Below are 21,915 nucleotides of genomic sequence, written 5' to 3'. Positions count from 1 at the left end.
GCCTAAGGCTTAAGCTATTTTCAATTCACGGGTCCTTGACATGAAAAAGTTTGAAAACCACTGATCTATAATCGTTTCATGTGTTTAATCCATGTTATTTCTGTGTGTCTGTTCAGCAAGCCCTGCCACCCTCCAACTACGACATGGGAGTGTCCATCGCGGGCAGCAACAGTGGACTGCTGTACTCTCACCCTGCCATAGGGGGCGCTCTGTCCAACCACAACCTGCTGCCCCTCAGCCACACCCACCCCTCTCTGCAGCGGAGCAGCATGTCTCCACATCGATCCCCTAGCACTGGAAATGCTGGTATGAATCAGTGTTTTTTTTTCACCTTTTTTCACTGACAAAAACTAAACAAAAAGTAAGGTATAATGACTAAAACTATGACTAAATAAATTGCCAATTTCGTCAACAAATAAAAACTAGACAAAAATTTTAGGGAGGGACTAGCGGAGAAGAGATCCAGTAGAACTAAGACAAGTCATTTTATGCCCGGTTGCGGCCCACCCATCTGACCACTTTACACGGCAGCCGTAAAGTGGTCAGATGGGTGGGCCGCGAACACCAGTGGATTAAATACAAAGGTAACTGTTGAATAACGTTTTGTGTCTCCTTCTGTAACTTCTCAACAGGACTGATGGGGTCAGAGCTGCCCAACGTGGTGGTCTCCAGTGTTGGTAAGACTTTAACTTATTCATAAAGCTATAATAACCCATCATATTAATGTATCATATTGTAGCTTAGTTTGAAAATCACTTTTACACAATGATAGGGGACCAGTGTACAGACTGGTGATTCTTTTTTTTTAATGAAAGTGCATACTTAAGTGAAAAATGTGTGCATGCCGTGCACAAACTAAAACTGCTCATTTAAGGGATGTATATATACCTTCTTATCCTATATTGTACCTGTAAAATAATCAAACCTCTCTCTTTCTCTGTTTCATCAGGAAATGGCAGCTATAGCAACCACTGCAGCTCTCCAGGGATCATGTCTCAAGTGGGCGTGTCTAAGAACATGCACGCTAAGAGCCCTCCCTCTCTCAACATGAACCGCAAGCCTGACCTTCGCACGCTGCTGCCCCCCACCGGCAGCAACAAGAACAACATGCCAAACATTGTGAGTTTTCGCTGCACCGCGACAAAGATGGTGTATATTTATTTAGAAGGATCCGTCATCCCAATTGTAGCCACTAGAGGCGAAATGGTACACAAATGCCATTCAAAATGTATGCGCCCACTTAGGAGACCATTAAATGGTCTCCTAACTGGGCGCCATCAGACGGCAGATCTCGCGAATGTCCTATGTTTACCGCAGAGTGTAGAAAAGAGAGTAACGGCACGCTTTGATCTCGCCGCAAAGCGGGCTCCTATGGGCTATAGTTCCAAACATTGGAACTATCTCATTGAGATGGACAGAGCACTTCCGCATTCCATTCTTACAATGGGAGTCGACGCTAGTGTCAGAACTCTCTTTATGGCTCTGGTTTACCGGTGCTAGATCTCGCGAGAGTGTGTTGCTAGAAATAAATTTGCATTTTTGCTAAATCCGGAGTATTTACATTGCATTAATATGTATTGTTCATTAATATGCGGTGTCTAAATAATTAAATAAAGTCAAGTAAAAGATTGGGAACCGCTGTTCTGCACAGTAAAATCCCAGTGTTAAGGCCTTTGCAGACAGGATGCGATTAGTCAATCAGTTTTTACCGCATGCGAAAAGACGCACGAATCGAACTGGGTTCGATTGGAAAAAAAACGCATCGCCGCATCGCATCGCCGCACGGTAAATTCGGAGCCGGTGTGCATGAGGTCATTGAGAACCATGTCTTCATTTAAAAGATGAAAAATCGCACCCTGTCTGCAAAGGCCTTAAATGTGACTCCAATGAGATGGCACATCATTGGAGGTTGTGGTATTTACAAACTTTGAAAATCAAGACTTTGTTCTATTAAAATCCATTGAAACATATAAGCAATAGGTGTGAGACATGTTGTATCTTGCTCTAATGACTAGATTAGATATCTGGAACGGCCTGTCAAGGTAGAAGTGAAATAAGTTAACCTTTTACATTTTGTTCGTTCTTCCTATAGAATCAGAGAATAAATCACTCCCAGAACGCTCAGACGCTGGCTTCTCCTGTGGTTTCCATATCCCAAACTCTCCCTGGTCAAGCGATGGGCGGGTATCCCTCAACACTGACCAGTTCCTATGGGACAGGTGGGTACAACAACACAGAGGTTTTTAGTGCAGCAGTTAATTTCGTAGACTATAACTATGACGGAAAAAAATTCGTCTGCTACCTACTTTTCCTGACGAAAACGAAATAAAAACTAAGCTATGATGACTAAAACTATGACTAAATATATTTTTTTCGTCAACAAATAAAAACTAGTTTGAGAGGGACTAGAGTAAGTCAGGTAATTTTATGCTTGGTTGTGCGAGTGTCGATAAAATAGCCGATCTACAAGCTCACAACGCGTCTATGACGCGTTGTGAGTTTGTAGATCGGCTATTTTCGGCACACAGCTAAGGTGTCATCAAGGCCTGCCAACACAAGATTAAATCAACTGTAGATTTAGTTGACTAAAATCTTGTAATATTTAGTCAACTAAAACTAGACTAAAAATAAAACATTTCAGATGACTAAAATATGACTAAAACTAAATAGAAGTTTATTCAAAAGACTGGTTGGCGAAAGGGCCCACTCTGTGTGGAGTTTGCATGTTCTCCCTGTGTCTCTCAGGGTAGTTAATACCCTCACAAAAACATGTAGTAATCCTGGTCACTATAACGCCTCCCCCATGACAGCAGGGGCGCCTGATGGAGGGGAAGGGAACTTGTTGGAATAACGTGTTCCTTCCACGCGCTACGTCCTACCAGGGAAACTCCCCCCTGTCAGGTGACAAGAAGGTCAGTTGGCTCTCATGCATTGAAGGAGGCATGAGCTCGGCCCTGGCCTCCCTAGGCTGGTGAGGGGAGTGTAGTGCCCAGGATTACTTTGAAAATTGGCACCAGGTGAAAAATAAGGGTTACAAAAATCATGGGATAAAAAAAATTATTAAAAAAAACAAAAGACTGACTAAAACAAAATCAAAATTAGCTGTCAAAATTAACATTGGAGTGACTTTGTTGGTACAGTGTTTGGTATTAAGTCCATGTGTGGTGTTGTGTGTGTACAGAGTACTCTCTGGGAGGTGACATGTCCTCTCTGTCTGGGTTTGGAACCTCTGGACTTGGATCAGCGACACACTGGCAGCAACAACACCTACACACTTTACAGCACTCAGCACTAGGACACATGGGGTAAGATACACGCGTGTGTGTGTGTGTGTGTGTGTGTGTGTGTGTGTGTGTGTGTGTGTGTGTGTGTGTGTGTGTGTGTGTGTGTGTGTGTGCGTGCGTGCGTGCGTGCGTGCGTGCGTGCGTGCGTGCGTGCGTGCGTGCGTCTGTGTGTGTGCATTTGTCGTTTATTATGTATTATACTGCAGAGCCTGATTTATATTTGGTTGTGAAAACTTACCAAAAAAATCCCATCAGTAGATTGCCTATTTTCATTTAACACATTGATTGCCAAGATATTAAACATAGTTTTCTATCCCCGTGCCGGCGTATAATTACCTCAATCCGATGATATTTGAAACGCCGTGGAACCGACATTGTGTAAAAAAAACACACGGAAAAAGTTTCCTGTGAGTAGACGGAAGGATCTGTGTATCCATGGGAACGACAAGTTTCCAACCGCGATCCGCCATTTTGGAGCTTTGGTCCGCTGAAAACGGGTGGTTTTCAATGGAAAAAAAAGAAACTGAGTTACAGCCGTTTTTCTGAAAATCCCATCATTGGGGCGGATGGAAGTGACGTTTTTTGGAATGATGTCACATCCACATTTTTCTTCTCTGAGAGACGATCGATCATTCCAAAGCTGTGTTAGGTCGCCCCTTGTGGAATTTTCCCCAAAAAACGTAAAAACGAGTTAACTCGATCTAGGCAATCAAGCGATGGATTCTAAAAACGAGTTAACTCGATCTAGGCAATCAATGTGTTAAGTATAAGGGGACTTTAACCACTTAGAAACCCTACTTCTACGTAAAATTGCATAAATAGCCAAAGCTCAAATCAATGTGATGCATTGTGAGCTTGTAGATCTGCAGTTTTTGCAACATTTTCGCCTCGTATTTTCGACAACTTATTGTTTCTACGATGACATGCCCAGATTATGGATGCTATAGGGTTTCTTGTCGTTAAGAAGTTCTCTCTCCTCTCTCCTCAGGAACCTGTGCCAGAACTCCAACCTCAACGTTCCCTCCGGCCACCAGAACCTCCACATCAAATCGGAGCCGGCGTCCCCTCCCAGGGACCGCAGCGGCATGGCCAGCAGCATGCTGGGAGCTGGAACCACAGTGGGCTACCCGACCGGTCGGGGACCGGCGGAGGCGGGGCGTTCGCCGGGCGACAGCGCGTCCAGCTGTGGCAGCTCCTACGACGGCAACGAGGACCGGGAGGAGCATCACCGGGTGAATGACAACCTCCTACTGCAGCCTCTGTCCAACCAGGAGGAGCAGCACAGTCCCTCAGTGAAACGCATGCGTCTGTCAGAGGGCTGGGCCACATAATGAGACCCTGGCCCAGTAGGCCTACTGTATGCACAGTAAAATCCTTAGGGGGCTGTGTCCACTTGGGAGCGCCTTTTGAGTTGGCAGCGCCAGTCTTCCATGTATTTCCATGGCAAAGACAGTCTTCCATGTATTTCTATGGCAAAGACAGTCTTCCATTGTATTTATATGGTAAAGACGTGCTGGTGCGCTCCTCTTCCCAGCGCCCGACCATCGCGCTTCAGCGCTCCCGACGCCCGGCGTTTTTTTTTGGTGCAGCGCCCTGGGCGCTTCAAGCTGGTATAACACTTGGGGTGCTATATAAAGAACGAGGCGTCTCTTTAGAATATCAACGTTTTACTGTCTTCGTTCAACATGTACAGAACCGCCAAAATCAGCACAACTACATACTTTTTTCTTCTCTCCTCCTTTTTTCTTCTCTCCTCTCCATCCCTCTCTCTTGTCCTCCCGCTCTCTCGCTCCCCCTAGCGCTAGACAGAGGAACTTTTCAGTCTTACACTGGAAACAGTTCACCTTTTGGAAAGGAGCGCCGGTCGTTTGATCCTCCTGATTGTATATGTGACAACCCCGATAATTTACAACCCAACATTGAATCGTTACCACAACCACGAGAAGTCCATCTTTACGTTGTTTCTGCTAAGCTATTTGTGCTAGTAATGCAGGTGACAGGACGTTTGAGCAGTGAGCACCTCAATGGTTGATAGGTTGGAACAGCGTGGGCATCACACTGTGTGTGAGGCGAGCACTATGGACATGATATCCAAAGCTGTGTGTGAGCGCTATGGACATGATATCCACACTGTGTATGAGCATTGTGGACATGATATCCACACTGTGTATGAGCATTGTGGACATGATATCCAAAGCGCTCTTCAGCTCAAAAGACGTTTACCAATGGAACCAAATGGACCCCATTGGTACACTCTCCAGAGCTAAAGCTGCAAGAACTTATGAATACAACGTTATTTTAACCATCTGTAAATGATAAATGGTGCATTTATAGGCAGAGGTGCCTTTATCCAAAGTGCTTTACAATGTGCATTAATACATTCACCTATTCACACACCGACAGCAAAGGAAACCGTGCAAGGCACCAACCAGCTCATTGGGAGCAGTTAGGGGTGCGGTGTCTTGCTCCAGGACACTTCTTCGACACTAACACAGGGGGAATCGGGGACCCGAACCGGGAACTTTCCCATTCCCAAGAGGCCGCTCTACTTCCTGAGCCACTAGCGCCCCCATATGGTAGAGTAGGTGTATACAATATAACTAGAACACGGTGGTCTCCCTCCTCCTCCATTGAGACATTTAGACCCTGGTGTTTGGGAGGAGGACACCTACCGGTTGACAAGTACTGCCGGAAGTTTGTAAGCACAATATTTCCCCTAGGCAAGACTCTTTAATGGGAGCAGCATTAATTATGATTTCAGGAGACGGCAGTTTATGTCCAAGACACATCTGTGATATTGTGACATATCAACTTAACAATCACATGCTCATTCTACGTTATGTTATTTATTCAAACCACCTTTTAAAGCATGACAGAGACGCTTGCGTCCCGTGCCTTCTTGCGTCTGAGCTCCAAAATGGATATTGACGACTGTTACTGCTGTCTGTTGAGCAGAGACACATTTAGAAAGCCAGGAGGCTATGGGTTCATGACCATTCTTACAGGACGAGAGGTATTTGAACTTATTCTATGAGCAATTAAAGTGTAGGCCACTTATTGAAATATAAATGCATCTCTTTTTCTCACCCTTTCTCTCCATCCCTCCTCACCCGATGCAATAGGTTATATGAATAATCTGGACCAGGTCTTTTTTTAAATTTATTTTTCAATACTGAGTCTCTCAGAAATGTAATCTTCCATGTTGAACATAAGTGTTGCGTTGAATTTGGATGAGTTTTCATTGCGAGCAGCCTAGAGTGCGCGCGTTGTGAATCCACTGTACCCGTGCGTTTTAATCCAAAATAATGCACTCTCATAATAGTAAGGAAATATCTGCGCTGTCACAGCAGTGGATTTAAGACCAGCTTAGGGCTGGTCTAAAGCGTATTTAATCGTTTTATGACTTTCATCATTGTGCCTAAGATTAAGATGCACAAAGGACATTTTGGTAATTAAACAACGTGGGGCACTGAGAATGACTTCTGCGTTGGTTGGAAATTGCGATGACACCTAACGTTCCGGTTTTTGCACTGCTTCGCGCTGGCTGCAAGATAGCTGTGCCCTAAGGATTTTACTGTGTCAAACCATAGTTGGGACAGGGTTGGTTTTGGGAGTTTCCTTACTGTGTTGTTATGATCATATTCTTCTTGTGCTGAGTGGGAGTGCTACTGTATACATATAATGGTGACTTGTATTTGAATTGGAGTAAAAAACAGTGTGAGTCTCTAATGATATATTTTTGTTAGTCAGTATTTTAGACTACATTGACATCAGGATGTCATTATACTGGATTTGGTTGGAGCTGGGAAGGATATATATGATGCTTGTTTTTTTTGTGTGTGTGCAAGGGCTATAAGTACAATAAAGTTAAATGCACATTAGTATACGTGTGCACGTATATATACAATAACAAACCTAAAAGAAAATAAGTAATCCTGGTACTATGTAAGATTGAGCTACAGTATAGCTTAGTAGAACAGGTAAATAACTCAAGTAGACAGCCTGCAATTCTGATCGACTTGTACAATGGGTGAAAGGTTGGTTCACCCTTAAGCCTGACTTATACTTGGTCGTATACGACTGAGTTATAAATTAGACATTGCATGTCATGTTGCAGGTTCAACATATCTGTGTAAAAAAAATGCATTATGGATGGACGGGGTTCTGGGGCAAAATGTAAGACAAAGAGAGAGTAAGAGAACGAGTATACAAGAGAGTCGAGACAATAGTACAGAAGATGAAAGATGAAAGAAAGAGTGAAAGAGAAAGTACTGGTGAGGGATGAGGAAATGAAAGCCATTCGCAGCAGGTTGCACTGAAAAGTAGCAAAAAGGACAAATCAAAGAGTTCACTTGACGTGAATCACTTCTTAGAGCTTATGTTAGCAAATTTATGAAGGTGTCGGCAATCAGATAATTATACGATGTTTGAAATGTTTGACTTTATTTTCATATGACAAAAAAAATAAGTATTTGTGGCTTTATTATATAGAATAAGCCAGTGTATGTGGATATAACTTTGCAAGTCATCGGCAGAGTTTGGATCAAGAACAATATATACTGACAGACAGGACAATGATGCATTTTGTTTTGTTTTGTTTATAATGTAATTTTTTGAAACCTTATCTCTAATAGTTGAACCAATTTGATGAATATTTTAATCTGTGAGATAAGAATGTGTTTATTTCTATTTAATTAATTTAGGCAATTATCAAAGGCAGACAAGCAAGTGCAGGTGCACGTCATTTTCTATTAAATGTACGTATTATGTTTAGTCAGATTTAATGTATGTAAACTAATTTAAGTTACAAAAGTTCCCCAAAAGCAACCATGTGCCTACAGATATCAGCATTCTCTCGAGTCTGATTTATACTTCGTTGTACGACGGTGTCACACGCTGAAAATGTCCGATCTACAAGCTCACAAATGTGATGCATCACGATGCATTGTGAGCTTGTAGATCTGCTATTTTTGGTTAATGCAAATTGAATTGTTGTAGGCCGAGATTTGATGTAATGTAATTGTGACATTTTTCTGTATTAACTTTGTGATGATTATTAAAGTGGTATACAATGTTTCTTTATGTGTCAAAGGGCATTATGAACGTCTGCGCATCAGCATAACTACATCAGTGGTTCTCAAAGTGGGGTCATTGAGGGGTCCTGCAGCAATTTATTTTGATATAGCATCGAAATCAGTTTTAAGCACTTTAATCGTATACTGTAAATAAGATATTTGAAAATAGTATCTACAAGCTCCACAATGCCTCGCGATGCGCCGCGTTGTGAGCTTGTAGATCGGCTATTTAAAAAACGGAATCTTGAACATAAAAAAAAAAAACACACACACACACACACAAATCTTGTATAGGGGGTCCCTGGCAGAAGATATTTTTAGATGGTGGTCCGTGGCCAAAAACATCTGGCGGGGGTCGTTGACATGAAAAGGTTTAAGAACCACTGGTGTACATAACAGAACTATTCATTATTTACATGTACAAATATATACCTATTTATTACGAACATCTACACATCATCATAGCTATTCAGTGTTTAGTAAGTGGTCCTCAAACTCTGAGTCTAGACCCCAGGGGGGTCCCCAAATGATTTTAGGGCGGGTCCCCAGATGATTAGCTTAATGTGCAACATTGTTTTCTCACTCAACAGTAAACAAACCAACATACAGTATAAGTCCATACAGGGAACAGGTATCTGCACATTTCTAAAGTGACAATTTAAGGACTTTTAAGACCTTTTAATATCTCTAAAATGGAAGAAGAAAAAAGACCATTACTGCGTCAAAAGTAATCAACAGACTGTACTATAAAAAAAACATGATATTGACCATGATATTGACATGATACTGACATGATGTTGACCATACTGACCATGATATTGACATGATACTGACATTCTTGATATTACAAAATATATTTAAAAACTGTAGATCGAATAAGACCAAACTACAAGGTTAAAGCTGCACTATGTACATTTTCTCTCCTTTCCCCGGATTTGAACCCGGTTTCCTGCGCAAGTGCTGCAATTCAGGGGATAAATTACATATTTATATTGTATTAACATACTCTACCACACATATTTAATACAATTAGATTGTATTCGTAAAACAAAAGTTACATAGTATTTTGTTGTCACTCGCATTTTCCATGCCAGCGTGGCACTAGCAATAAGGTCAAGCGTTTATAAACAGAAGGTTCTAGGTTCAAAACTCAATAAACAACTGTGAAATCAAACTGGTGTGATAGAAAAAAACTGGTTCAGATACCTCAATAAAAACTAAAACAGCCATTCAAACTGAAGACAGGGGGGGAAAATCAGGTGCCTCAACTAGATAAAACAACTGTCGGATGAAATTCTGCAACACAAAAATAAAATGCTTTGAAAATGTGATTTATTCAAATCCACCTTTTCTAATCAGAATCAGTTTTATATATCGTCACTCTGCATGTAAACTCCAGATCTGTATGTAAATGCTAACTAAAGTTATGCACGCTTCTGTGGTGTGGGGGTTATTTCCGCGCCTTGAAAACCAAAGGTTCTTGCTTCAAAACCAAGGATGAGATTTATTTTCTGTTTGTACCTGGCTTTCATCTTCTTGAGAGCATGTGTTATGACCCTATAGGGTCATATATGTATTGTCCTGTGTGTTGCCTGTGTGTGTAGGTATGTTTCCCTCATTGGTGTGTGTGTGTGTGTGTGTGTGTGTGTGTGTGTGTGTGTGTGTGTGTGTGTGTGTGTGTGTGCGTGTGTTTGTGTGTGTGTGTGTGTGTGTGTGTGTGTGTGTGTGTGTGTGTGCGTGTGTGCGTGTGTGCGTGTGTGTGTGTGTGATTGAGTAACTGAGTACCAGCTGGTGTGAATGGTGAATGAGTGGTGGCTGAGTGTGACTGGCTGATTACTAGGTGGAGCCTGCTGATGATTGGCTCATGTGACCAGGCTGGGGACTATAAAGATGGCTGTCCTCACAACTCCAGATTTCTTCCTCCTAGCCAAGTTCCAAACACCAGCACTTTATCTTTTTCCTCACCATGTCACCGAAACAAAGCCGCCAAACATAAAAGGCTTAAAACGAGGGTCCACCTCTACATCCGACTCAGCTTTGCTATGATGCAAAGAAACAGACTTAATCAACCCAATGCCTGTGGGAAAATTGCTATTAGGCTGCCCCCTTTTTCTCGTAGCTGGACACTGCGCAATCAAATGGCCTGGCTCTCGGCAATAACACTCGCGGTTCTCTGTTGCAGCCGGTGTCATGGTTTTACACGCCACCTTACTTCTTTCTGGTGTCGCAGTAAAACCATGACATGTTGGGGCAGAGGACACACTTTTATGAGTTAAAATACACTCATCATATTGATATTTGCAACACAGAGTCTGCAGTAATAGATAGTTAAAATCCATCATTGACTACCTGGCTGTAATCTTTCACTGATAAGCACATTGAATTCTTGGTGAAATCCTTCTTTCCAGCGTGGCTCAAGATTCATCTGTTTATAAACCGAAGTTTATTGTTTATTTAACAGCATTTGGGTTTGAACGAACCGCTGAACGAGCGCCTCCGTCTGGCTTCCAGGCTACACCTGGCCCTCATCTCGAAAGAACTCTTTTACAGGTGGCATCAGAGATGTTGAAGGAGTTTACACAACATCGGTTTGACAACAAACTTGTTTTTATTGAACTGCAAAAAATACAAGCAGAGTTCTGATACACCTTGATCACATTCAAAGATCATTCTGAAAAGACTTATCTTATTTTGTTAAACTGAAGCAAATCTTCATCTTATTTTGTTAAACTGAAGCACAGTTTCTTTACATCTAAAATAAAAAAGTATTGGATTTAAAGATGTATTTACTTAACATAAACATTCAATTGAAAGTAGAAGAAATGATCAAAAACATGACATTATTTGTTTAAGATGAAAGTAGCTTCCAGACAGCAAATCAAACTCTGTACAAACATTACAAGTTTAATTATCTAAAAGAAAATAGCAAACCAAGAAATATAATTATTTTAAAAACAAAGATTTCATGAAAATAGGTTGATAAAGCACAAGTTTACATTAAAGGTTTAAAATCAAATTGAAAATATACAAAGAAAATAGTTAAAGACAATGCAACAGATAATTTAAAGCAGCACTATGTAACTTTTTAACAACTATATAGCATATTATGTCCCACAAAATTACATGTTTAAGCAATAACAATCATCCTTTCATAAGTGTATAGACTCAGGGGGGTCCCTGCTAGGGGCTTGACTGTATTACTAGGGGAAACAATGAGTTTCATCCTGGCATTTGCCACGGCACCAAGGCAGAACTGCCAGTCAAAGCAAAGACTGGCCAATCACAGCGCTATATCAATGTTATTTGAGTCCAAAGCGGCCACTGATACCCCAAACTACATAGTGCTGCTTTAAAACTCTGGCAATTCAACTGATGTGGAAAAAACAAAATAAAACCTATGCTGCTTGACCACACCACTCCACAAATAGCCTACAGGGACATCACAAATATACATTTAATTTCATATTTAACAATAGAAACACGTCCACAGTTTTGCAAATATAGGTTTTGAATATAGGCATTTACAATGTACATTTATGGCCAATATTGTACCATGTACAGTCAATACTGTACAGTAAGTACAACTAGCAATTTCATCTATTTACTTAAATGTTAAAAGGGTGGGCACAATAATCTAAAGCTTCAGCCTACACCGTTTTGGTCTTTCACCGATTCATATCAAATGAAGGCATTGTATTAAATTGCTATTAATGACCAAAATAAAACTACTACTACGGTTAACAATACATCTACTGATGCGCTAAACTTTCATAATTCATTCTGTTACCTGTACAGTCGCGTTTTTGTTTTTACTTTTCTCATTTTAAGTCATTTGCATATCATATCATTATATAAAAAATAACTTGTTGTCTAGATATTGTGTAGTATGTACATAACTGACGTTGTGTGGCTCATCTGTTGCCCTACCTTTAAAACTACAGTTGTCATCAAAGTTAATAATTGTTTCTAAAATACACAAGTTATTGTGCTAGAATGAGGCAACTGTAAAATAAGGTGTTCTGCATACATGTTCTGTGTGTACGCACATGTGGGAGTGTGTGTGTGTGTGTGTGTGTGTGTGTGTGTGTGTGTGTGTGTGTGTGTGTGTGTGTGTGTGTGTGTGTGTGCGTGCGCATGTTTGCACACTTGCGTGCGTGCATGTGCACATGGCTATTGCATTTGTATGGTTATACACATTTAAATGTTATGCTGCATTTACTGGTGAAGATCCATGTGACTTTATCCAAGTGTGTTGGGTTGTCCTAAGCGTCTCTACCTAAAGAGCTGAAACAAAGAAAATAGATAGAGCAAACATTTTAAACAGGATACTCTGTCATTGAACCTGCAGTATAATATGTAGTCAGGCATTTTATCTACTGCTTTTCCTTAACTGTGGAATATAAAACGGCGTATTCACCTCTCATTCACTTGTCAGAGTTTTGTCATTCATTAAGTTTAATTTTCATTCCATCTCAACAGATCACAAGATATCTCTGTTCATTGGAAATTCCCTCAACAATCACTTGGCCTCAAAATATCATTAATTCTGGACTCTGATGCTACTAATCAGTGTTGTCATTTTTGTACAAACTATATGAGTATGAGAATACTTAAAGATCAGTCTACTGAAAATCTAGTTTTAAAGAGTTTTGTTCATGTGAAGTCATCCAAAATATTATAACTGCTGTTGCTATGAAAATATGATGAATTCCCTTTAACTCTCCTCCTGGCTGTAAACATATATATTTTTTAAAAGTCAGATAACCAGCTTGCTTCTAGTAATAATTGATGTCATTTAATGTCTTCAGATTTCATTGAATCAATGAATTGTCATCATGTCAGCTGGAGTGTTGATCAGTTGGTGAGGTCGTTACAACAGAAAGATGCCTCTCTAATATATAATTTTGAGTTGATGCTGTAACTCCAATGGATATCTGTTCTCCAAAGGTGAACTTACTTGTAAGCAGTGGGAGACACAATTAAGGGAAAGAAAGGGAAGAGTATTTTTTATATTAAAAACCATCTTCACCCACATTATAATGGCATGTGTTGACACTGTGTTGTTTGATGTTATCTTAAACATTCACCAAACTATAATGAATCAGTGTTTTAACAGACATAAGATAAGATAAGATTAGATAAGATAACCTTTAACCATTCACTTTTATAAATACCTGATTGTTAGTGGTGGACAACAGCAGCAGTAGTTCCAGGTACTGATAAAATAAGAGCAGCATATGGTAGAAAATATCAATGAAACCAGTATGGACAGGTACTGATAATGTGCATACAGTGCAGTGTAAAACAGAGTCTATGGTGGAACAACCATGCTTGTGCAGCTATAGAACGAATAAACCACAAGTTTACATTGAGACCTGTAGGAAGTGATCGGATCAATGCTGTACTGATGACAAAAATTATGCCATCATTAAACGTCATTGATTCCTTCCTTTCTTAATCTGAGTTCCCAGAAGTTCTCACCAGCTCTCGCATACAAACGGAAGGGGAGAGAAACATTCCTTTCTTAACAACATCGTAAGGCTGGGGATCAAAATAAAAACATGCAGTGCTTTAGACAGTTTCTCCTTCATGAGAAAGTCTGTGAACGAGGTGGTGAGACTGTCACAGAGTCAACTAAACTGTCCTGTAAACAGAACAACAAACTAACTGAGAAGTTACTGTGCTCAGCAGAGGGCGCTAAAACCTTTCTAACAAATCAAGTGATACATATGAACCTGTAACAATGATACTCCTAATGTTAATATTCCACCATAAAATGTGTGAAGATGGAGGAAAATGGGATTAAAATAATTGGGTTGGATGTTTAAAAAGTATACTGTACCATTTTCATAGTTGTCAGAGTGGTTGATTACGCCATAGATCCTTGTGTTGCCTAAAGGTAAACAAATAAGCATTAATGTGATGTTTATTTTGTTACTTCACACATGGTTTTAATTTAGTTAATTATTCTGCTAATTAGGACAAATTAACTAAATATCTAACTGACAGACTTGTACTTCCAAAAAGGACATTTAATTTTAACTAAAAGCGAAGAAAAGTTTCTCTCAACTTCATCGGGTAACAGGTGAGGTGAAGGTCAGTTGACCAAAAGTTTCTTCTTTATTAAATAAACTTTTGTAAGTGAAGACAGTGTGTATGACCACCACTTCTTTTCTCTACTTTGGATGTTCTCTCCTACGCACCAGTCCAGGTGTGCAAAGCGACTTTACATGAATTTAGATTCGAAACAGTTATCCTTGTCAGAAGTGTCCTTAGCCGGCACTGGGGTGGCTCAGGGCCAGGGGTAAAGTTTGAATCAGTCGTGGTGCATCCGATTTGCACGAGCGTCTATATGAACACAATTGGCCGTGTTCTTGTCTGTGTCAGAAGTGTCCTTAACCAACATGACTGGTTCAAATACTGACCGTGCTGCAGTGGACAGTACGCATCATCAAGTGCCCCACTTTGATTGGTCCTGTGGTATGCAGCTGAGCCCTGATTGGTTCCCTGAGATGGATTGTGTCTGGAATTAAAAGATATTGAGTGGAAAATAAGTAAACAAGATGGAATGTATTGCTGTTCATTTGTTTATTTGTTTATTTATACGAATCCCCATTAGCTGACTTCTTAACGTCAGCTAGTCTTCCTGGGGTCCAAGACAACAGTTTATCACAAAGAAATACTAAAAACAACAACAACAAAAATATATTTTACGGAAGTCAAGTGTCACATAAAAAGCGATATCAACAGGGAGTGTACATTATATGAAGTCGAAGTTTCCTTATTTTCCTTTAAAAAAAAAAAATCTTTGGTGTTATGAATCTCACTTAGAATGTTATTCCTTAGTACAATTGACTTATAAAATGCAGCTCTCTTCATTGAATTGGACTTTGGTAGAGGTAAAGTTATCTACCCCTGGATATTTGAGCAGTAAGTTATATTATAAAAAAAAAAATTAAGTCTGGGGTGTTGATGACTCTATGAAAATATGTAAGTAAACTAGCAGAAAGTCTTTCTTTGACACTTGGCCAAGTAAGACGTTCATGCATGTCTTTCACAAGTGTCATGTTGATGAATATTAGGCAGGGATCAGTACTGTACTTACCTGACACTACATTGATCTGTAAATTAAAAAAAGGTTGTACATAAGTTGAATACATAAATCTTTGAACCTTAAAATTGCTATGCTATGATACTATTTTATGCAGAGTTGCTCAGTGATTGTAATCTAGATGTAATCCATATAATGTGTTATGTCGCAGTACTCACCTTTAGATGTTCTGTATCGACACAGCAGGACCAGAGGGATGGTCAGTAGAATCACAACAACAAGTCCCACAATCAGACCCACGACAAGTGGAGAAATGAGTTCTCCAGTCACTGCTAGCAAAGAGAGATTATTATAGACTTCTTATTTACAAACATAACATGGGTGTGTGCAAAACCGCTTTGACTGACACACACTGCAGCTGTGTGTGATTAGAGTCAGGTACAGTAGAGCAGCAAGCTGCAGTGCATGATCACATGACCTCAAGTACAAGTCCATCACAAACTAAAGAAAGATGTGATCCAGATATGCTGTAAAGCAGTGTTTCCCAAACACGGTCAGGACCCATGATTGGGATGTAAATATCATTTTTTTTTTTTGTTTTGTTTAATACCATTTTTTGTTTCAATTATTATTTCAAAAGATGCAAAAAAGGAAATTATAGATAGACTGCTATTTTCACTACTTCTTAAAAGTAGTTTTTTGATGTTGTTTTTTACATTGAGGTACAGTACCCTTTCCATCTCTAATTGTAACATAGTACTATCTTTTAAGTATACTCACGTCTCACTGCCATCCAGCTCTTTGGTGACTCTCCTCCAGAATAGTTACACTTGTAGAAACCCTCATCAGACTTAGATACAGCAGGTATGATCATCTGTCCATTGGTTTTAGCTTGGACCAGTTCTTCATTTCTATAAAAGTCCACGTTGGAGAGTGGCAAGCCTGTTCTGAATTTACAGCGAAGAGTCACGGAATCTCCCTCTATCACAGGGTGAACAGGACTAACCAGGATGACAGGACCATCTGTAAAACACATTAAAAACTGTCCACATGTTAGGATTCGCACTGAGCAAATGTAAAAGCATGTTTTTGATGGAATACTGCAGTATCGTTAGGTGAATGAAGTAACTGTACCTACCATGTACTGTGATGTTGACAGCATTGCTGTACTCCCCCAATCCAGACTCACACCAGTACACTCCGCTGTCACGTGTATATATGTTTCTGATCCATGTAGATCCAGTCATATAAAGTGTAGCCTGTTGGTCAGTGAACCTCTTCATGCTCCATTCAGTAGAGTTTCCCTCACAGCTCAGTGTGACAGACTCAGAGATGAAGTGCTGAGTTCTGTCAGGACTCACTGTGAGAGAAGCTGAAGAATGAACATCTAAAACAGAACGCAGGACAAACACAGGCACAACAAAAGGACATTTGAATTCAGGAAAAAATAAGAATATATTAAACACCCACAGTATCTTCTTAATAGGAAACACCTATTCAAGACACACAGAGAAAAAAAAGAAAGAAAATATTTGAATACAATTAAGTAAAAATAATCCGAAAAATAAGAGAGTGGAGCACATCCCTCCAGTTCTTATTAGCCCTTTACACTGGCTCTTTGTATGTCACAGAATTGAGTTCAAAATCCTCATGTTTTTTTTATAAAGCATCGAATGGTTTAGGGCCAAAATACATTTCTGATCTTGTGTTACTGCCTTATGCAGCCTTATTACTGTCTCCCTACTGCCTTACAGTATGCTGCCTTATGACTGCGTGTGTATCTTTAAGTGGTGCGTGTGTGAGTGGTGCTCAGTTTTTTATATTAAAAAGATCTGGCCATCACTTTTCTGGGAGGACAGTCTGAAGATGCTGTGTAGACAGTTTGGTGTCAAATGAGCAAAACATGTGAGGTTTGATTTGTTTTATAGAGAAAAAGAGAGTAATGGACATAATTCCTACCAACTCAAAGCATTTGAGCGTTTCTGCTCAGTTCAGTTCAGCCTACATTTTTATGAAAGTAGTGATAACACAGAAGCCTGATTTGTTCTGAATTATCAACGTTTTAAACTTTAGATGGTTGCTGTAACAACTCCACCATTAGGACTAAATGGACCATAATGCCAGTTGGGGAAGCTTGGCTTCATGCCCGGGAACGTGGGAAGGCAGATTTCCTGTTTGCAAGACGTTAGAAGAACCAGAATACAAAAGGTACTGGCAGCATACAGTAGCTGTCCAGCCCCAAAAAGAAAAACAAGATCAGAGAATGTGAAAGAACTACAATTAGAAAATGGGGGAACTGAGGAAGAGTGAATGATGAATGATGAATTATGAGTCATACTCACCACCAGACCACACCAACTGACGTTGACTGTACTCAGTGTATTGAATTGGGTCTCCTCTCCCAGCTTTACACACATATTGTCCTGTGCCTGTAGGAGCATGAATGATGTAGGAACCTGCTACAGTTCCATTGTCACTACCAGGTAAGAGCTCTTGAGTGTAGGAGTTGTCTGATGTACCAGTAGGAACAGCCCTGTACCAGTGGTACCTCCAGCCTGCAGATGAGTCTTTAACATCACAGCTCAGAGTCACTGAGGCTCCAGGAGTCAACCATCGAGCAGACAAACTCAGAACAGGCCAGAGTCTGTCTGTTGGTAAGCAAATTTCTCTGTATTATTATCATATTTGATTTGACATGACATATGTCTATAGAGAATATTAGCATTTCATGTATTGCTTGGAGGCTGCACAAAAGACAGTTTTCAAGGAGTGGGGACTATTCTATTGAAGTGTCACAATATTCCGTTAGAGACATATTCTACATAAAATAAGATATATTCTGACTTACTAGACACAGACAGTTTAACAGCATCACTCCATCCTGTTGAAGAGTGCAGGCCATTCTTGGAACGGCCCTTACACCAGTAGTCTCCTCCGTAAGACCAAGAGACACTGTTGATCCTGAATTCAGACTTCTCTGGCTTGTAATAGCTGGTTGTCTTCCATTCATAAATCCAGTCCGTGTCTCCTCTCTCTTGTATCTCACACTTGAGAGTGATGGTCTCTCCCCGGAATAACTGAGACCAACTGGGCTGCAGGATCACAACAGACCTGGCCACTGTTTACATTAAGAAACACAAATTAGCATGCAAAATGACTGCATATAGATCTGCCTGTCAAAGCCATTTAAATTACTCACGGCCAATTGTGTTCATGGATATTGAATCACTGTATGCAGTGTAGTAAACTGGTTCTCCTCTCCCTCCTCTGCACCGGTAGATTCCATCTTCTGACACTCTGATTGGTCCATCAGAGTATTGAACACCACCAGCTTGCACGATCAAAAAGTCTGTGTTTTTATGTTGGTACCAGTAGAATTTCCATTCAGTTGAGCCCTCCACAGAGCAGGTCAGTGTAACACTGGCCCCTACTGGTATGTCTGCTTGGTCAGCTTTCAGTGTGGCCTTTGGTTGTTGAGCTGTTGTTCACATAAAGAGGAAAAGCGTTAAACTAGAACCGACAGTTCCTGGATAAACCATGGGCTACACTGAGTTTAATTACTTTAGTGGGATGTTCCTCTAAAAGCATAAATACACTGAAAACTAACAGTAGAAATAAAGACGACGAGGTTACTTTCTTCTTTGACAATGTTGCTAATACAAAAGGAATAGCTTCTGATGAAGACCAAAACGCATGAGTCTTGAGGTCCTTACACACAGCTCGACACATGTGCCCGAAAATATATTCATGTCATGAGAGGATAAAGCAATGTTTTTGTATAATTTGTTCAAGTTTTTCTTGTTTTGTTTGTTTTGTTTATTTTTTTCAAAATGAGGTCGATTTTTCACCTCAAGCGTTAAACTCTGAATGAGGCATCACCAAAGGAATAGTTTGATGCAAAGTATGGAATTAATAATAAATTATATACATTCTGACTTACATGACACAATCAGTTTAACAGCATCACTCCATCCTGTTGAAAACTGCAGGCCATTTTTGGGACGGCCCTTACACCAGTAGTCTCCACTGTGAGACTCATAGACACTGTCGATCCTGAATTCAGCCTGGTTCTCTGGTTTGTTTGAAGAAGAGCTGGTTGTGTGCCATTCGTAAATCCAGTCCGTGCCTCCTCTCTCCTGTATCTTACACTTGAGAGTAATGTTCTCTCCACTGAATAACTGAGACCAACTGGGCTGCTGGATCACAAAAGACCTGCGCACTGTTTACATTAAGAAAATTTACAAATTAGTAATAATTACCATGCAAAATGACTGCATATGTGTCTGTGTCTGTGTAGACATTTGCAGCAATGATTCTAAACAGAATAAAACAAGACAGTAAGAGTAAAATAACAGCCTGGTCTCCAATCTAGCAACTTAATAGTTGTGCAGGTCTTGATCAAAGTTGCATATCACAGTGTGGTGTTAAAGGTGGTTAAAACAAAAAGGGTTTTGTTAACAGGTTAATGCTCTATATTCTGATAATAATCGATGCTATCGTTTGGACAGTAATGGGTCTCCCCGTCTCTCCAGCTCTTTACTAAACACTAAATATGTTTTCAGGTGGGTCACCAATTTCATCCAATCAGGAGAGAGAACCCTTTTATCAGCATACATTTTATAGTGTTCCAGTTCCATACACATAGACCAACCATATGCTAGATGCCCTGGTCTTTAGCCAGGCCAAAAATATATAATTGTGCAATACATTAAATTCTAAAGTTGTATTTTAAAAAATATATATAAATAACCAAGCAAATACAATTACCAACTGCATTACTGTATTCAGTGTAGTAGATTGGTAATCCGGGTGATCCTCCTCTCCCTCCTCTGCACCGGTAGATTCCACCTTCTGACACTCTGATTGGTCCATAAGATGTATCAACATGTTGCTCGATCAGTGACTGTGTGTTATGTTGGTAGAAGAAGTATTTCCATCCAGATGAGCCCTCAACAGAGCAGTTCAATGTGACACTGCCCCCTACTGGTATGACTGTTTGGTCAGCTTCCAGTGTGGCCTTTGGTTTATCTGTTGTTCACATGAAGAGGAAAAACTTTAAACCGCTTACATCACACAGTTTAAATGTGATGTAAGTGATATATCTTTTGTTAAAATAAGTGTTAAATAGCTCTATAATAATAATAATAATAATAATAATAATAATAATAATAATAATAATAATAATAATAATAATAATAAAGCTTTATTTATATAGCACCTTTCGAAACAAAGTTACAAAGTGCTTTACAGAAAAAAAAACACCATACAGCAAAAGGTAGAGCAAAAAACGTTAAAAACATTAAAAACAAAAATACATTATGCAGCAATGCAGTAGGACACAATGGGTAAAAACATTTAGGGAATAAAATAAACTTTATAAAAGTGAGTTTTCAGGAGGGATTTGAACCGGGGCACAGACTCTGCGAACCTGATAGGGAGGCTGTTGGAGCCAAAATACCTTTCTGTTTATTTTGTTTTTGTTTTCTTTAATTGAATGGTGTGGCCTTGTTAACGACTGACATCATGTCAATCAGTCAGTGATTGACACGGGTGGCTATGGGAACCATGATATACCAGTCAGTGGGTGATTGTGGGCAGGTGTGCAATGGGAGAAGCCACACAGTTTCCGACCGTGCTATGTCAAGCCGTACCAGGTCGGCGTTCATGTCTGTTTATGAGTTTGTGTCTCATGCTATGGATTAATTATGTTAAATAAATGGATTTACATATCCAAAGATAAAGGCACTCTCTGCACATTGAATGATTTTGCACGCGTCAAACTAAAAGTCAACCCAGTTGCCCCTCGCAGGAGTAGGCTACCTACAGGTAGAGGGCTCTACAGAGGCCATTCCAGAGAGTCAGAGCTCTGAAAGCGGTGGCCCAATCACCATTTTATTTTTTTTCAGGAAAAATGGGATAGAGTATCAAATTGTGCTTAGGGCCGGTGCGAGGCAATTTGGCGCCATAGGCAATATTTTTACTGGCGGCCGCCCCCCCCATTTAGCTTTTTCTTCAAAACACACTTTCTTCTACTACTCGTACTACTCACGCAAATCGGTACACATTATCTATGTAGTTATGTGATCAAGATTTATCTGTCAGAGTTTTCTGATTCCATTCTGATTGGCTATACGATTACCTTTCAAGGTTTGCGGGAGAGGACCATTTTGCACAAAATGCCACCAATCATAACGCAACTTCCCATCTGCTCCAAATCTAAATCCCACATTTAGGGGCCTCTAAACACAGAGTCAAAAGCCATTGCACGTTGACCCATACGGGCCGCCACACATGCTAGACATGCTGACACAGCCCTGGGTAGGCAACCCGGCCTGGCAGGGATCTGCACCCAGAGGAGCGCAATCTTATAGTGAATTGAATGAAAACACTCCATACCCATACAGTACCTAAATAAGCAATAAAATGTAAGGGTGTTTAGCCCCCACGCAAAGCTAGTTTAGCCCTATTAGGGGCAGGGCTCTAAGTATGGCTCGGTAGCTCTGTG

At 40.2% G+C, this 21,915-nt stretch overlaps 3 protein-coding genes across 4 annotated transcripts in view; 2 read left to right on the top strand and 1 right to left on the bottom strand.

Annotated features, from left to right (window-relative positions):
• The window catches only part of mef2ca (myocyte enhancer factor 2ca), a 31,741-nt gene extending 23,381 nt beyond the window's left edge, over positions 1–8,360 (top strand). For both annotated transcript variants that reach the window (XM_080419846.1, XM_080419847.1), the window contains 6 exons: positions 117–306; positions 633–677; positions 950–1,119; positions 2,093–2,219; positions 3,182–3,305; positions 4,273–8,360. In XM_080419846.1, the coding sequence (XP_080275972.1) occupies positions 117–306; positions 633–677; positions 950–1,119; positions 2,093–2,219; positions 3,182–3,305; positions 4,273–4,615 (999 nt within the window). In that variant the 3' untranslated portion in view covers positions 4,616–8,360. The remainder of the gene's footprint in view (positions 1–116; positions 307–632; positions 678–949; positions 1,120–2,092; positions 2,220–3,181; positions 3,306–4,272) is intronic.
• The window catches only part of cetn3 (centrin 3), a 180,732-nt gene that overhangs the window by 41,829 nt on the left and 116,988 nt on the right, over positions 1–21,915 (top strand). The window lies entirely within an intron of this gene.
• Positions 11,344–21,915, bottom strand: part of LOC308078597 (Fc receptor-like protein 5) — a 65,143-nt gene continuing 54,571 nt past the window's right edge. Inside the window, exons 6-17 of the mRNA XM_080419830.1 lie at positions 19,351–19,629; positions 18,610–18,888; positions 18,259–18,528; positions 17,753–18,058; positions 16,549–16,797; positions 16,191–16,433; positions 15,629–15,742; positions 15,465–15,480; positions 14,785–14,882; positions 14,202–14,252; positions 13,522–13,575; positions 11,344–12,635 (exon numbers count right to left, since the gene is read on the bottom strand). Of these exons, the coding sequence (XP_080275956.1) occupies positions 13,541–13,575; positions 14,202–14,252; positions 14,785–14,882; positions 15,465–15,480; positions 15,629–15,742; positions 16,191–16,433; positions 16,549–16,797; positions 17,753–18,058; positions 18,259–18,528; positions 18,610–18,888; positions 19,351–19,629 (1,940 nt within the window). The 3' untranslated portion in view covers positions 11,344–12,635; positions 13,522–13,540. The remainder of the gene's footprint in view (positions 12,636–13,521; positions 13,576–14,201; positions 14,253–14,784; positions 14,883–15,464; positions 15,481–15,628; positions 15,743–16,190; positions 16,434–16,548; positions 16,798–17,752; positions 18,059–18,258; positions 18,529–18,609; positions 18,889–19,350; positions 19,630–21,915) is intronic.

Source organism: Gymnoscopelus braueri (genome assembly GCF_963280865.1).
Source record: "Gymnoscopelus braueri genome assembly, chromosome: 22".
Classification (NCBI taxonomy): Eukaryota; Metazoa; Chordata; class Actinopteri; order Myctophiformes; family Myctophidae; genus Gymnoscopelus; species Gymnoscopelus braueri.
Note: the sequence above shows the minus strand (reverse complement) of the source record. Positions and strands in the feature narration are given on the sequence as shown.